Genomic DNA, 14,484 nt, shown 5'->3' with positions numbered 1-14,484 from the left:
ACAGTGAAGTAGGAGACTTCTTGTGTCCAGCAGGAACACTTTAAAATGAACATTAGATTCTGGAATTTTAAATGAGGTAGGAGTAGATTTTAGTTTTAGACTTTTTAAGGATTTTAATGTGACATGATACTGTTTTTTTGTCAAGACACACATTATTGTTCCACGAAGACTATCTGTATATACGTCTTAATGTTTGTCTTTGAATTTGTATTGTTCTGAAATACACAGAGCATGTTGTAACCTTGTTTTGATTATTAGTTGATTACTATTATGGTTAGATCAGTCCATGCTCTTAATGTATATTTTATTTGATGTATTTTACAATCATCTCATATTTTTAAGGATTTCAGCAGTGGCAGACTGCAGATTCTGTATTTAATTAAGTTCTGCTACCTGTGGAGAAGGTGAATGTTGAGTGTATATCATCATTGTGATCAAATAATTTATTTCAGGTATTCAGCAAATCGCCTCTTCCTGAATAAGTGATCAACCACCAGACTACAGTCGCAAGGGCTGTTAACAGCTCCCCCTTACTGTCTCTTCTGAAGAAAACCATCTAAAGATTGGACAGGCTATAGCCTAGTAGTGTTTTTAAAGGGATTAAAAATACATGAAATACCTCAAGGTCAATGTAGTTCTACTACTAATACTACTACACATTCTAAGTTTAAATATTCGTAATTTCGTATTGTTTCGGCCTAATTTTACCACACGTGTCCCCAACATTAAATATGAGGACGTTACACTAATCTCAAAACACTAGAATGTAACGTCGCTTCTGATTGGCGAAGCCAAGCTGTCCATCAAGCGGACTGTCCACTCACATACGGCATTACATGACGGGGGTGGATGTTTTCAGTGTGTACAGTATGCTGCAAAACTGTTGATAATTTCACGGCTAAAGCTTTTAAAGAAGGGTTAAGCAGCTAGCTACTCGCTTGCTACATTGCTCCAGAAAGGTATGTACTGTTGAACGACATTTATCTGATCATTTGTATCAGTTATCACGCGCACAAACACCCAGGAAGCTTATAACAAGTAGTCAGTCAACTGAGATAGATTGTACCCAGCGTTTAGTGGGTCGTTATCGGGGTTTTTTGCTGTAGCCCGCACCTTTTGGGTGACCTTTGGCAGTCGGACAGCGCTGAAAGATAAAGTTAAGTCAGGGATGTTGTTAGCAAGTACAGGCCATTCTGGGTATGAACACTTTGCAAACCGGGGGAGGGGAGGGATATAGCTGAGATGAGAATTTTCTCCCACCGCGAGGAAAACGAAAGTGATTTTTATTACATTATATGACTGAACAAGTGTGTGTTTCTGTCGGAATCAACGCGTTACGGTGTTATTTCGGTGGCCTGAGGTCGTTGAATGTGTCGCCTTCGCCGACAGTAACATTCATCATCTAGCGAAGTGCTGCGTTTCTGTACCACTGTCACGTTAGACGGAGTGACGAAGATGACTTCCGGTTTACGTTATGAAAATAAAAGCGTCCTCTGGAATTAATGCAGATATTGCATGCACAAACTTTGCAGTCCTACTAGCAGACCAGAAACATGAATGCAAAAATATTTTTTTTAACCTAAGTTTGGAAGTAAATAATGATATATCGAAAAACATTGTATCCCAATGTTTTGTTTTGTGATATTGTATCGATTCTCAAAAACACTGTATTGATTTTGGTATTTAAACCCCCAAACACTAGATAGCAGTGTTGTAAACTTTCTTCACTCGGATTTTATGCATATGGTAGTGGGCTCTTTATACTTTCTTCAACAAATAACTTCATTAATGAATATTTAAGTTAATTATTAGGATGCACAATAATTATCAGGACTGATACATTTTCGGCGATAACGAGAAAACTTTAATTATTATTAATTATTCTGATAATTAAATTACATCTGATAAATGATCGGTCCATAACAATAATTATAATTTATTTTGTGTTCTGAGAAAGAGTATGTTTGTGAAGTTTTTTGGATGAACTTTAGTTGAAAAAATGAACAAACATTTTAAATCATCTATCTTTACTCATCACATCTTACCCTTTCTTACCCTCAGATGTGTAAAAACTACAGGTTATACACTTTTTCAAATATAAAAATGTGAAATTATCGGTTATCTTATTGGTATTGGCCATGAGAAGCAGGTATTTTTTGGCTAAAAATAATTCATATTGTACATCCCTATCAAATATGTTAAATAATTTAATATATACATTGTCCACTGTCTGTGAGGACGCAAAGGTCCGCCAGAGTTAGCTACAGTCCATGTGACATAAATTTCGTCCTCAGAGGGTGTATGCGTAGGCTCTCTGTGAACATCCGCATACCACCAATTTGTTGTGACCACACAGTTTTTATATTGGCGCATATACTGATCGGTCATGATAGGCCAATATAGGCTGATATCAAATCAAATATCAAATATCATAAGTACAATAGGTAAGTACAATATCAATATCAGTACAAGGCGAGCCAAGTATTAGTAGTACCGTCGTTTATTGTATTGTCTCTTCTCTACTATTTGCACTACATTTCCCCTGTGCGGCTGTGTCAAACTTGAATTTCTCCCATGGAGGATCAATAAAGGAACATCTTATCTTAGTACTGGTCTCTGGGCATGCAATGAAGTGGTCGTGGGTCAAATGCAACTTTTTGTCTAGGGTTCCTCAAATGTTAATCTGACCATAATTATACCATTATATTCTGGCCATAGTTGGTATAAACTGTTGACAACATTAATATCTTATTCTATTTTATCTTATTTTGTTTTTGTTTTTTTACAATCCTATTTATTGGTATTTTTTATGTTGTTGTTAGTCATATATCTTTAATGTCTAATGTGAATTAATTCAGTGGTTCTCAACCTGGAGACTAGGACCCAAAGGGGTCCTTGAGGGTGTCTCTCAGAAAAATGGATAATATTTTAATTTCACTCTTATTTCATTGACCAGAAGTTAGCCCAACGAGAGAATGTATAAGAATGACTGACACTGTTCATCTGCCAATCTACAGGACACAGTTATGGCATAACTTACTCTTATCAGACAGGGATCTCTGGCCCCCAATGTGGGGGTCCTTGACACAAAAAAGGTTGAGAACCACTATTCTAATGAATCAGAATCACTTTTATTGGCCAGGTATGTGTACACATTCAAGGAATTTGACTCTGGTTTAAGTTGCTCAAACAGGACAACAAGCTCAACAAAACTACTATTTATAGATATGTGTACATATATAAAAAGCAGCAATAACATATGTTGAAAGCAAGACAGTAGTACAGTGTTAAGGATGCTAGAATATATATTTTTGTGCAGAATTGTTTATGTACATGAGGTAGGTGGCTATGACAGTATATACAATGTGCATAGATGCACAGCATGCATAGATGTGATATTTGATGATGATATTTATAGATAGATATTAAACTAATTTACAGTTACAGTGGATGTTTGAGGTGGTTGTTCCTGACACTGTGTGATGGCCTGTGGGTAAAAATTTAAAGCATTTGAAAAACTTTTTGTCATGATTGCTGAAATGTTGTGTCCTGACAGTAGTACATGAGACAGATAATATGTGAAATAATCGGGTTCCTCTGGCTAATCCTAGTGCTCCTAATGACAATTGAAAAAATCTACCGGGCATGGACGAAAACAACCAATCAGAGCCGAGAAAGATATGAAGATGCTTTGGGCTGGCAGTTTGACGATAGTTGATTGTTCAGTCTCATTCCCAGGGTCCCAATGTACCTGTATTTGCCCTGGGAATGAGAGGAAGCTGATTTATTCACAGATTACTTGTCTTGCGTACTACTGTCTCACTATAATGAAAGTTTCAGAAAATATGACAAACTATTTTAATTAAAATGACCTACTGTAGCTAATGTATAATAACCACCATATTATAGCACAATGACACTGATATATAATAAACTACCAATGTTTGCCAGACTTGGAGGAATACCTGCTGCTACCTCCAGTTACACTCATTTGATAGACTTGGAGCTTCGAGATTTTATTTTGGTGAAAATTCGCTCTACTTCCGGTTTCCGCGCGTCTAATTCAGACGGACTTGCCGCCACTGTGCCGAGTACAGCCAGTGCTGAACTGTTATGATGTGTCAATAAGTTAAAAAGGTGGACGGCACCAATGATGAGAGCCCCCCCCCGGTACCTGAGCGGGATATTAGAGGTATGTTTAGACACCAAGGAGGCGTTCATGACAGAGAACTTGTGCTTTTATCGATGTTCCGTTGAAACCCGGTCGCTATTTTCTCAACCTCTCAGTCAGTCACTCTGAAAAATTGTTATTATCGCTGCTGTGGACATGATGTCCGCCTGCTGGCTTTCCCCTTTTCAATTTGTTTGTTTCCCATCGACATTTCATTGATAACCGGCGCTACAGACCGCATATTGTTGTCACTGTTGGTGTGTCGCTTCTATATTTCTTCCCTCCTGTTTGAATTGGCCGTGTTAAATACATGGAAAGCAACTGTTCCTCAGTGAGGTGGTATGACCCCCCCCCTTCCTCCTCTTCCTATCCGCATCAAACACACAGCCACAAACCTGCGTTGTATGTACGCGAACAGTAGCAACAGCACGAACAAGTCTTTCTAATGGCAGTATAGTGTGTGAGTTTTGTTAGCAACTCTTCGAGAAGCTTTGGAAACCATCGCACGTTAAAACCGTGACACGTCCAGTTAGCAGCTAGCAAGCTAACTAGCTACTTTTATTCCTAGTAACGCTGCTAGAAAATGGAGCTACTGCCCAGCAAAACACTGGCCACAGATGCATGTGCCTGGACAGAAAATCCCCAGTTTAATTAACCAGTGTGGATGTTTTCCCCCTCGGAGTGGGAGACGACATTGTCATCGGAGAGTTTGACAGGAGTGAAATATCCCCCCAATACTGTACTGCACTTGGGTTTTCTCCTCCAAACCGAAGCAAGATGGACTCTCATTCGGCTTGTCTGTCTTGTCAGAGCTCAGATCGACATTTTGCACGGAGATGAAAATGTGTGCTCAGAGGCAGGAGCACGTTAGGTAGGCAAACTGGTGCTTTATTCGCACAGCTCGGACATTTTTATGCTGTTATTGTTTGTGAGAAGCTCGGTACAGTAGCTCAAGACTTCACTCCCGAGACAGACAGACAGACCGATCGGGCATCAGCAGTTTTACCTGAGAGCACAACTAAACCTCTGCGCAGCAAAATGCTCACTGCAACTGTGCCTACTTCATTTAGGTTGTATAATGCTGTATGAAATGCATCCAGTGGTCTCAGGGTTTTGGCCTACATGTTTTGGTTTTGTCCACAAGGGCGGATCGACTATGCGATTGAAGTGATCGGTAATCAGATCAGACAAAATGTCCCACCGTACTTTGAAGCCGATGGGGTCTTGTGCTATGCAGTATCACTCACTTAAATGTTCTATTAAAGTTGCTTTGCGAACATTTGTTTCCCGAGCTCACGCCGTTGGAAAATTGTTGCAGAGATGACAGTGTAATGCATGACTGAGAGCGGTGTCTTGTATTTTATAGGTCACCGTCATTGCATGACAAAGGCTGTGGCAGATTCATCTTCATCACTCATACAGCATTTCCATAGTTTTTTCTTCAGTAAGTATCCCGTTTTTTCCACTCGACATCCATAAATGCAAACACTGGCACATTAAATCATTCATTCATTGATTGCTAAGTTCATTTGTGTCATGTTTAGAACACGTGCAAAGTTGAAGAAATAAAAAGGAAAACATACAAATGCTTCATTCTGAATGTTGAGTGTAGAACATTAAAATGTACTGCAGCTAATAGTAATTGAACATGTCTACCATAGGGTGCATCTTTTTTAGGGATGCCTGATAGGGATTTTTTTCAGCTGATATGATAACCAATAATTACCTGCTTCCCATTATTAATTATTTCTTTCATTTTTGTGTTTCAAATTTCATAACCTGTAATTTGTGCACACCTGAGGGCAAAATGACCCCCTGCAAAGTGCCAAATGCAGGTACATTTTGGGTTTGATGGAAAATCAAATTGCGTAGTGCCAGGTTTACATCACTGTGTTTTATGTGTATCAGCTGAGACTAATGCGATATTATTGCCTATTGCAATAAAAAACACATACTAATAGTGAATATCCTCACATGGCTGAACTTGAAAAAGCCTGTCACCATGGCTGAAGGCTTGGCTTGCCCGTTGTATCCCCCACAAAAAAAACTAAACTGTGTGTGGAAATACTATAGACTCCAAAGTAAAGAATAGGGAGATGAGGTGTCTATCTGTGATGCCATAAATATGTGTTTCTTCTTTCAAAATGTAAGGTGAAGTGATATTTTTTTTTTCGGGACATTTTAAGTATATTTTCCACAATAATGTGTATTGTAATTATTTCAGCCAAGATAATAAATTAGATAATTTAAAATCGTCCCATGCTTACACCATACCTATCATGATATGAGTGAATCAAATCAAAGGACCTTATACTCATTGGCACCTTCTACACCGAGCCCCCCCCCCCAAAAAAAAAGGGAATTATTTTAATTTACTATTATGTCATTGACCAGAAGTTAACTGGTGTAAGAAATAACATTATCATCATTTTTAGAGATGTAGCGACACATGAAACATTGCCTCTGAAATATGGCACAGGATCAAGTCAAGGAAGTATTTCACTTATAAATCACTTTATGTAACCATTGAGCTGATGGCCTGCAGCAGTTTTTGAGGTCTGTGGCTAACTTTCTGTTGTGACTTTGTTGCAGTTATCGTTTTTTGCAATGAAAACTTGCCAAGGACAGCTCTAATAAAGTCTGTTAGTGATCTTGTGCAGCTCTTGTAGTGACCAATATCAGAGAGGAGCTTGTTGCCCATTGGTCAAAACTGTTATTTTTTTGGTCAGTTTGAAATCATCAGTCGTGGAATGTTTTCTTCCCTATTGTAGGGTCACTCACGACTGTAATGGAGGTTGTGTACTTTTCATTTCAAGCGATGCGACATGGAAGGAACTAACTATTTTCTTACTTACGGAACAATGTAAAGATAAAGTTGTGGGCTGTCACACTCCCTACTTGCTACCTAGTGCACTACTTTCACCATCCACCATTTTATTTGAGAGTCCAAATTCTTAGCATAAAATGTATACTTAACAATTCTCACAATGCAACAGAAAAAATGCAATGTCCCCGGCACACTTGGTCCACTTGTTTTTGTGAACAGTCCCACATAATCAAACCTATTTGTTAGATGTGAAAGTTCCAGTGCTGTGACACTTCACCTGTTGGTTATGATGCAAACTGATGATGTTTCATGTTTGATGATTTCACTGTTAGCTGCTCAGTGGTGGTGTATGAAAACCACAAGCTCAAAATAGAGGACAGTTCAGGAGTCTACTCCTACTTTATGACAGTGATTAAACATACACATCACAGTTGTACTGAATATCTAACAGTCCAGTTAGGGGACACATTTTTATTTTTTTGAACTGATAGAATATTCGTTAGGAAACAACAAATCTTTTCCATCGATTGATGAGGTAACATCCCAACAAATGCACCTTTGTGTTTCATTAAGTAGGGCTGCACAATTAATTGCAATATAATCAAAACGTGAATACCTGATCTTCCTGGCAGATACTGATAAGATCATTTCTCATTTTTGTATTTGAAAAAGTTCATAACCTGTAGTTTTCACACACCTGAGGGTAAGAAAGGTGGAGGTGTAGTGATTAAAGATGGATGATTTAATATTCTATAGCTGTGCTCTAACCAAATCTAACTGATCTACTATTGTAAACACCAGGGCTGCACAATTAATAGAAATATTATCAAAATCACAACATGTCAATGGCAGAAGCTGCAGTTCGTTTGATATAGGTAAAATGTGACAAACAGCATTATAATAAAGTACTGTAGTTCTGCAGAGATGCTCAGGTCTACAAATATTGTTCTCCATATTTAAGAAAATGAGTTTGTTTGGTAAAGACCCCCAACAATCTATTTAAGTGAAAATTAAATTTGTGGTGTGAGTCAGATTAAGATGCAGTGATAAGGATTTAAAATGTTGAATCTAGTGTGCCAGTACAAATAAATCTTAATGTTTATATACGTTTGTCTTAACTTTGGGGACACTAGCTTGTGTCATGAATTCCCATGATCCTTCTGCTTACATATATTTTTATAGATTTTTGATTTGACCCCAACATCATTTAAGATGTCCACTCCAAACTTAGCACAAGAAATATTATGAATATGTTACATGGTCTATCTGCCATAGAGAAAAAGATAAATGAAGTTATTCTGTTCTGTCTGTGATATTAGAGGGTGGTATTGTTTACGTGTATTGTTGAAATGTTGGAGATTTACCCAAACTGCATTGAGCGTCTGTTGCCTGCAGCTCTATGTCGTATGGGCTCAGTGTGAATTCACATTCTTTAAGCATTTTACTTGGAAATATTCCAGACTGGTCCTCCAATAAAGTGTCAAAAATGTCCCAGATCCTGGTGACTGCATCCGTTCCTCTTGTAGCTGTGTGTGTAGGAAAATAAGCCATAGATGAAAATGATTAGAATTGTTCTCGATTGTAATGATTTCTTTGCAATCGCAGTGAGACATTCTGGACTAAGGCTGCAACAAACGATTATTTTCATTATCAATTATTGTGCTTAGTTGTTTGGTCCATAATATGTCCGTGTTTACCAAAGCCCAAGGTGACGTCCTCATATGCAAATATTGAGTTCACTGTTACAGAGGATTAAAGAAAATTGAATATATTCACATACGAGAAGCTTGACTGAGAGAATTTCTCAAAATGATGAATTGTTTCAAATAATTGTATATAATTTTCAAAGTAGTTGGCGATTATTTCAATAGTAGACTCATTTACTAACTGTTTAATGTAACTTAATACTGATTGGTATTTTAGTGCTGTTCTGTGACCTTGTAGACCATGATATGATAGTGGGTGGTACCTAACTCAATATCTAAGTCACTACTAAGTCCAGCAGCTATAAATGACCATCCTTTGCAGCCCTGTTTCATGTTACTCATGGGTCCCACAGTAGGGGGGATTCCTCCAAGGCAAGTTAAGGGAGAAAATTAGCATAGTGAATTAAGGCTAATGAAATGATGGTCAGTGGGGGGATAATGTGGCTTCTTCACTTTCTCCCTTGCTCATGTTAAATTAAACCAAATATAGACAGTAGCTGCAGTTCAGCGGTTTAAAGAGACTTTTAGCATGAAATCTAGCCCTCTGAGAAGAGAGTATTTATCATTTATTTTACTACAGCGGGAAGCCAGTGACTTACACAAGTTAAACTCATTTTGCTAATTATTTTTGATAATGCTGTCAGTTTTATTTATTCATTTATTTATTTATTTATTTATCAACATGCTTTGAAAATATGGCCTTCAGGAGAGTTCCAGCAGGATCAGTTTGTGTCTCCCTGTTTCCTCCGACAGTTTTATATCACTGTCAGTTGATTGTTCACATTTACCATGTTCTAAAAGTGGGTGCTAGTATTTCCCATGTTTTCTTTTTACTTTTTATTTAATTTCAACGGCAAATATTTGTGTATGTATTAGGACTGCACAATTAATTGCAATATTATCGAAATCGCAACTTGGCCAAGTGCAATATCCAAATCAAAAGAAGCTGACATTTTTTGATAAAGGTAAAATATGTAAAGGTATATATGTAACAGCATAATGATGAAATATTGTAGTTCTGAAGAGATACACTGGTCTACAAATCTTGTTCTCCAGATGTAAGTAAACGTGTTTGTTTGCCACAGACCCCAACAAATTTCAGTGAAAATTACATTTGTAATACAAAAATGATCATTCCCACTAATCGCAAATCTGTCTGTCTGTTTTTACCTTATTGTGAAGCTTTAGTAAGTTAGTAAGTAGTTTTAATTTGATTTAAAATTAAATTTCTGCTATAACAGTGTTAAATAAGATGCACATTATTATAAAACAGTAACTAATTTAAAAAATCAAAAGATTTATACTATAAACATACTTATGTACATAATGCAACTTTAATCTAGTTTCCTGTCATAAGAGTTGTTTTCTGTTATACTAAAGGAGTAAATACTCAAACCACAGCAGAATTTTATTTTTGAATGTTTTCAGCTTTGACTGGCTATTTGTGTACCACCATCAGGCAAGTTAAATAGTACAGATTTTGGAATATGAGATACTTTACATATATGTTCATAAGACTAAGGGCATCTTTCTTACAGTAGGCAGGTAACAACTATGAAACTATGTGGAGAAATGAAAAGACGGAAGACACAATCAGGTCCAACCAAGCCCCCAGGAAAACGCCAGGCTTTAAAGCCAATTTAACATAGTGGTCAAACCATTTAATGATCATGTTACGTGATACACACTGGCCAAAGATACTTTTTTAAATAAGCTCGAATTGTGAAAAAGACAGCGTCACAATCCCTGTGAAATGACCCATTTCACTATCACAATTTGATCCAGTGATTTGATTCAGTCGACAACATTTTAAAAAACCTAGAAGAGGTGCACGATAAAATCATTCAAGTTAGCGGAGGGCTAAAGTGAAAGTTAGCAGCTTGGCCAGCAGAAGTCTCTATTGCTCTTGATCTACACAATGTGGACATTCTGGGTAGTTTTATACTAGGAATTCAAACATTACTTCTTGCACTACTGAGCAGCTTCCACAGAAATGAACAGAGCACTGTCTCCAGTGCTGTATCTACTTCACCTTCAGTACATCCATGGGTCCAACCCACAGTAGAAAGAGTTCAAAAATGAGGCCTTTAGTTACAACATGTATGAATGAAAATGTGATTACTAATATTTTATCAAATCCCATACCATTATATATTATATTATTATTATTATTATTATTATATTATTATACATTTTGCAAACCTGCTTACCAGTAGTTACTATGACACTTGCAATCACAAACCTACAACACTAGCTGTTTTGGTGGCAGGTATCTGTGCTTCCATTAGATAACACAACAAGTGCATGTTTTCACTGTGCATGTTGTGTATAGACATAGTCTTATGTTATGCCCAGTCTGATGTTTTTTGTTTTAGGTGCGGTAGTACCATGAAGGGTGGAGGAAGGGGTAAGGAGCCACCTGTTGCAGGGGAGGTCACTGGCAAGCGCCCCAAACGTAAATGCCTGCAGTGGCACCCACTTCTCTCCAAAAAGGCTCTCGATTTTTCTGAGGAGGAAGAAGAAGAGGATGAAGAGGAGCTGGAGAAAGTGAGTGTGTTTGATGGCTTGACAGGGCTTTAATCATCTCTGTCCATGAACTAAACAGTTTATCACATAAATGGGATGGAAAACATAGCATCTGACATTTATGGATGTGTTATCAGCAGCCAGTGCTGTGTGGCCAGGAGCAGGGCTCGCAGGTGCAGTGTGGAAGCACAACAGAGGAAGTAGAGGAGGACTCGAATGAACAGCGGGCAAGGCGGCCTATGAATGCCTTCCTCCTCTTCTGCAAACGCCACCGTTCCCTGGTGCGACAGGAACACCCTCGCCTGGACAACCGTGGGGCCACCAAGATCTTGGCCGACTGGTGGGCTGTGTTGGAGCCCAAAGAGAAGCAGAAATACACAGATATGGCCAAGGAGGTGAGACTTCTCTCTTGCACCTGTACTGATATTATTTATTTACTTGTATAACAGTTGCATCAAAGTGACTAAATTCACTTAAGAGCTGGTGCCTCCTGGATTGTCTAAAAAGAGTTTTTACTGGTGTAGTAAAGCATTGCTTTTGAATTATGGAGCTATTACATCTTAATATCATGTCATATCAGAAGACCAAAGGTCAAGCAGGGGGTCGTGCAGGCCGAAAAACGGCTGGAGGGCTAAGACATAAACCCGCCTGTTGTAACCAATTGGGCTGTTCAATTAGAGCGTGCTGCGACGCGGAGCTCTGTGGCCAGCTTGCGACCTGCTGCAATAGTTTCAGTGTCTGTTCTATTTTCTTTCCGTAACGCAGGTGAATTTGGCAAGACAACACACTGATTATTTGTTATAAACAATATAAATTATGTACAGTATGATATCAATGATCTGATTCTGAGATATGATGATGTCTGGCACAGAACAGCACTGCCCAACACAGTCAGACCAAGAGCCACACTGCCCAGCAGAGTAGAAAGAATGCACTGCAAACTGCATCTCAACTTTACATTACTGTTTAATACTGACATCAGTCTTGGAGATAAGTTTACCTGATTTCTGTTCCCACAATTCACTATCAAGGTGTTTTTTTTCTCTTTTCATGATGGATTGTCCGGCTTCATCCTTTCATTAAAGTTATAAACACTGACACCCGTGGGGCCCGTGCATGATTTACAGGGCCCTGAGCAGCTTGCATATTGAGCGTTTAGGGCAGACTATGATTCCATGTATTTGTTTGTTGTGTCTAAACAGAGAGTTAGATCTAAGTTGTAAAAAAGCAATGTCACAATTCCCCCATGCCAACCACAATTCAGCAAAATTTGATTGTCATTTTAATTTGTAAGTGCTGCTATTGTTTACTTGAATGTTTGTTTGTATATTATCTTGTTGTTGACTGTCTGCCATATTTGTTAACTGTCTGTTCTGAATCAGAAGATGATCTGAAGTTTTTGCTCTATGTAGTGCCGCAAAGATATGGAATGAAAAAATGGAAAAAGAGTGTTCATGACATGAACACACTACTTTTTGCTGACATTTCCACAATACAGTTCATCACATCTGATCTAAACTCCCCATATAATGGACACTACTAAATGTCTATATGGGCAGGAGTGAATGAGGGAGTGATTTCATACACAGTTAAATGACAGCTGGTGTGTTGTTTGTTTATGTTGCCAGGCCACTGTCAATCAAATCTGATCAAACCACACCCACACAGTCCCAGTGAAGCAGATTAGCTGAATATCTGACTGTTCATAAATGTTTTTTTCCTAAAGTTTAATTTTGATTCTGTCCAATTTTGTCATCAGTGTTTGATGTTATAGAGAAATACTTTCATTTAGATGTGAGGATTTTAAAGTTTATCTTGTAACCAAATTGATTCTGGATGTTCTTCCAGTACAAGGATGCGTTTATGAAGGCAAACCCAGGCTACAAGTGGTGTCCTACCACCAGCAAACCAGTTAAGAGCCCTTCCTGTCAGCCTGTCAGCAACCCCCGCAAAAAAGTTTGGTCCTTCTCTTCCAACTCCACCAAGGACTCCACCACTGCCAAAAAAGTGCCCAAAACGGACAGCATGCCACAGTTAAACTTTGCCATGGCAGGTGTGTATAATAAAAGATGTCAGTTTAGTGACAACGTGACAAACTGTAGGATCATTTTTGTAACTTCCTCTAATTCTTCTTCAGATCCTACAAAGATGGGAGGCCTTAGCATGCTGCTGTTAGCTGGGGAACATGCCCTCACAAACAGAGAGGTAGGTCACTGTTGGAGGTCACCAGAGGGTGGATTTTTGTCATTTCTAATCTCCAGTGGATGGCCTCAAAGACTAATTGCTGACGTTGGTTTTATCTGTAACACAAAAACAGTTATTTTTTACATGATGCTTTTGAATTTCAGTTTTTTAACTTTTTTTATTTAACAGACTGACTAACACCAGTTTTGTTTACCTTTCTAGATCCCCTCCAGCACTAAACCTAGTTTACCTGACACCGCCAGTGAAGGGAGCTCCTTTCCAGGGGATGAGGAAGAGGTGCATTCTCTTTCCTTTATACTCTGTATATTTTAGACCAGATACTTGAAGTTGTGTTGTCACTGATGTGGTCTGACTACACAGAGACATGTTCAAACATAACGATATCTAGTAAGACCTGCAGTATGTACATCACCATTTACAGTAGGACTGCAACTAACCATTATTTTCATTATTGATTAATCTGTTGATCATTTTCTCAACTGATTGATTAATTGTTTGGTCCATAAAATGTTAGAAAATTATGAAAAATGTTGATCAGTGTTTCCCAAAGCCCAGGGCAATGTCCTCAGATGTCTCGATTTGTCCACAACCCAAAGATATTTAGTTTAATGTCATAGAGGACTAAAGAAAATATTCACATTTTAGAAGCTGGAATCACAGAATTTGGACACTTTTTCTTTAAAAAATAACTCAAAACGACTAATTGATTTAATAGTTGATAACTTTCGATTAATTGACAAATTATTGCAGCTGTAATTTACAAGTTATATTTTAGCCAATCCTGCACATGGTGTGTTGTAGTAACCAGTGGTAGAAAGTAACTAAGTACATAGTTAAGCACAATTTGGAGATACTTGTACTTTACTTGAGTATTTCAGTTTTATGAAATGACAGACCCAGCAGTATATAGAGTAGTTCAAATAAGTCACACCTTTACCAGTTGCAGCATTAAAGTGATGCTTACACGTTAAAGGTCCAGTGGGCAGTTTAAAATAAAAATAACGTTTGCTGAAACTTCCACTATATTCTGACAGTAGAACATAAGACAG

The 14,484-nt window shown here is 38.0% G+C and overlaps 1 protein-coding gene across 5 annotated transcripts in view; it reads left to right on the top strand.

Annotated features, from left to right (window-relative positions):
• The first annotated feature begins 842 nt into the window (after window positions 1-842).
• The window catches only part of LOC118332093 (HMG box transcription factor BBX), a 23,536-nt gene continuing 9,894 nt past the window's right edge, over window positions 843-14,484 (top strand). For 3 of the 5 annotated variants that reach the window (XM_035667242.1, XM_035667239.1, XM_035667237.1), the window contains exons 1-7: window positions 4,067-4,192; window positions 5,538-5,615; window positions 11,080-11,251; window positions 11,368-11,625; window positions 13,079-13,283; window positions 13,368-13,435; window positions 13,637-13,711. In XM_035667242.1, coding sequence (XP_035523135.1) covers window positions 11,093-11,251; window positions 11,368-11,625; window positions 13,079-13,283; window positions 13,368-13,435; window positions 13,637-13,711 — 765 coding nt within the window. In that variant the 5' untranslated portion in view covers window positions 4,067-4,192; window positions 5,538-5,615; window positions 11,080-11,092. Of the gene's footprint in view, window positions 960-4,066; window positions 4,193-5,537; window positions 5,616-11,079; window positions 11,252-11,367; window positions 11,626-13,078; window positions 13,284-13,367; window positions 13,436-13,636; window positions 13,712-14,484 lie in introns of those variants that run through there. The other 2 variants (XM_035667238.1, XM_035667241.1) reach the window with 2 other exon arrangements.

Source organism: Morone saxatilis, unplaced genomic scaffold, assembly GCF_004916995.1.
Source record: "Morone saxatilis isolate NCDOM2014 unplaced genomic scaffold, NCSU_SB_2.0 Contig20, whole genome shotgun sequence".
Taxonomy (NCBI): domain Eukaryota; kingdom Metazoa; phylum Chordata; class Actinopteri; family Moronidae; genus Morone; species Morone saxatilis.
The sequence above is the reverse complement of the archived record's forward strand: the minus strand, read 5'-3'. Positions and strand labels throughout refer to the sequence as shown.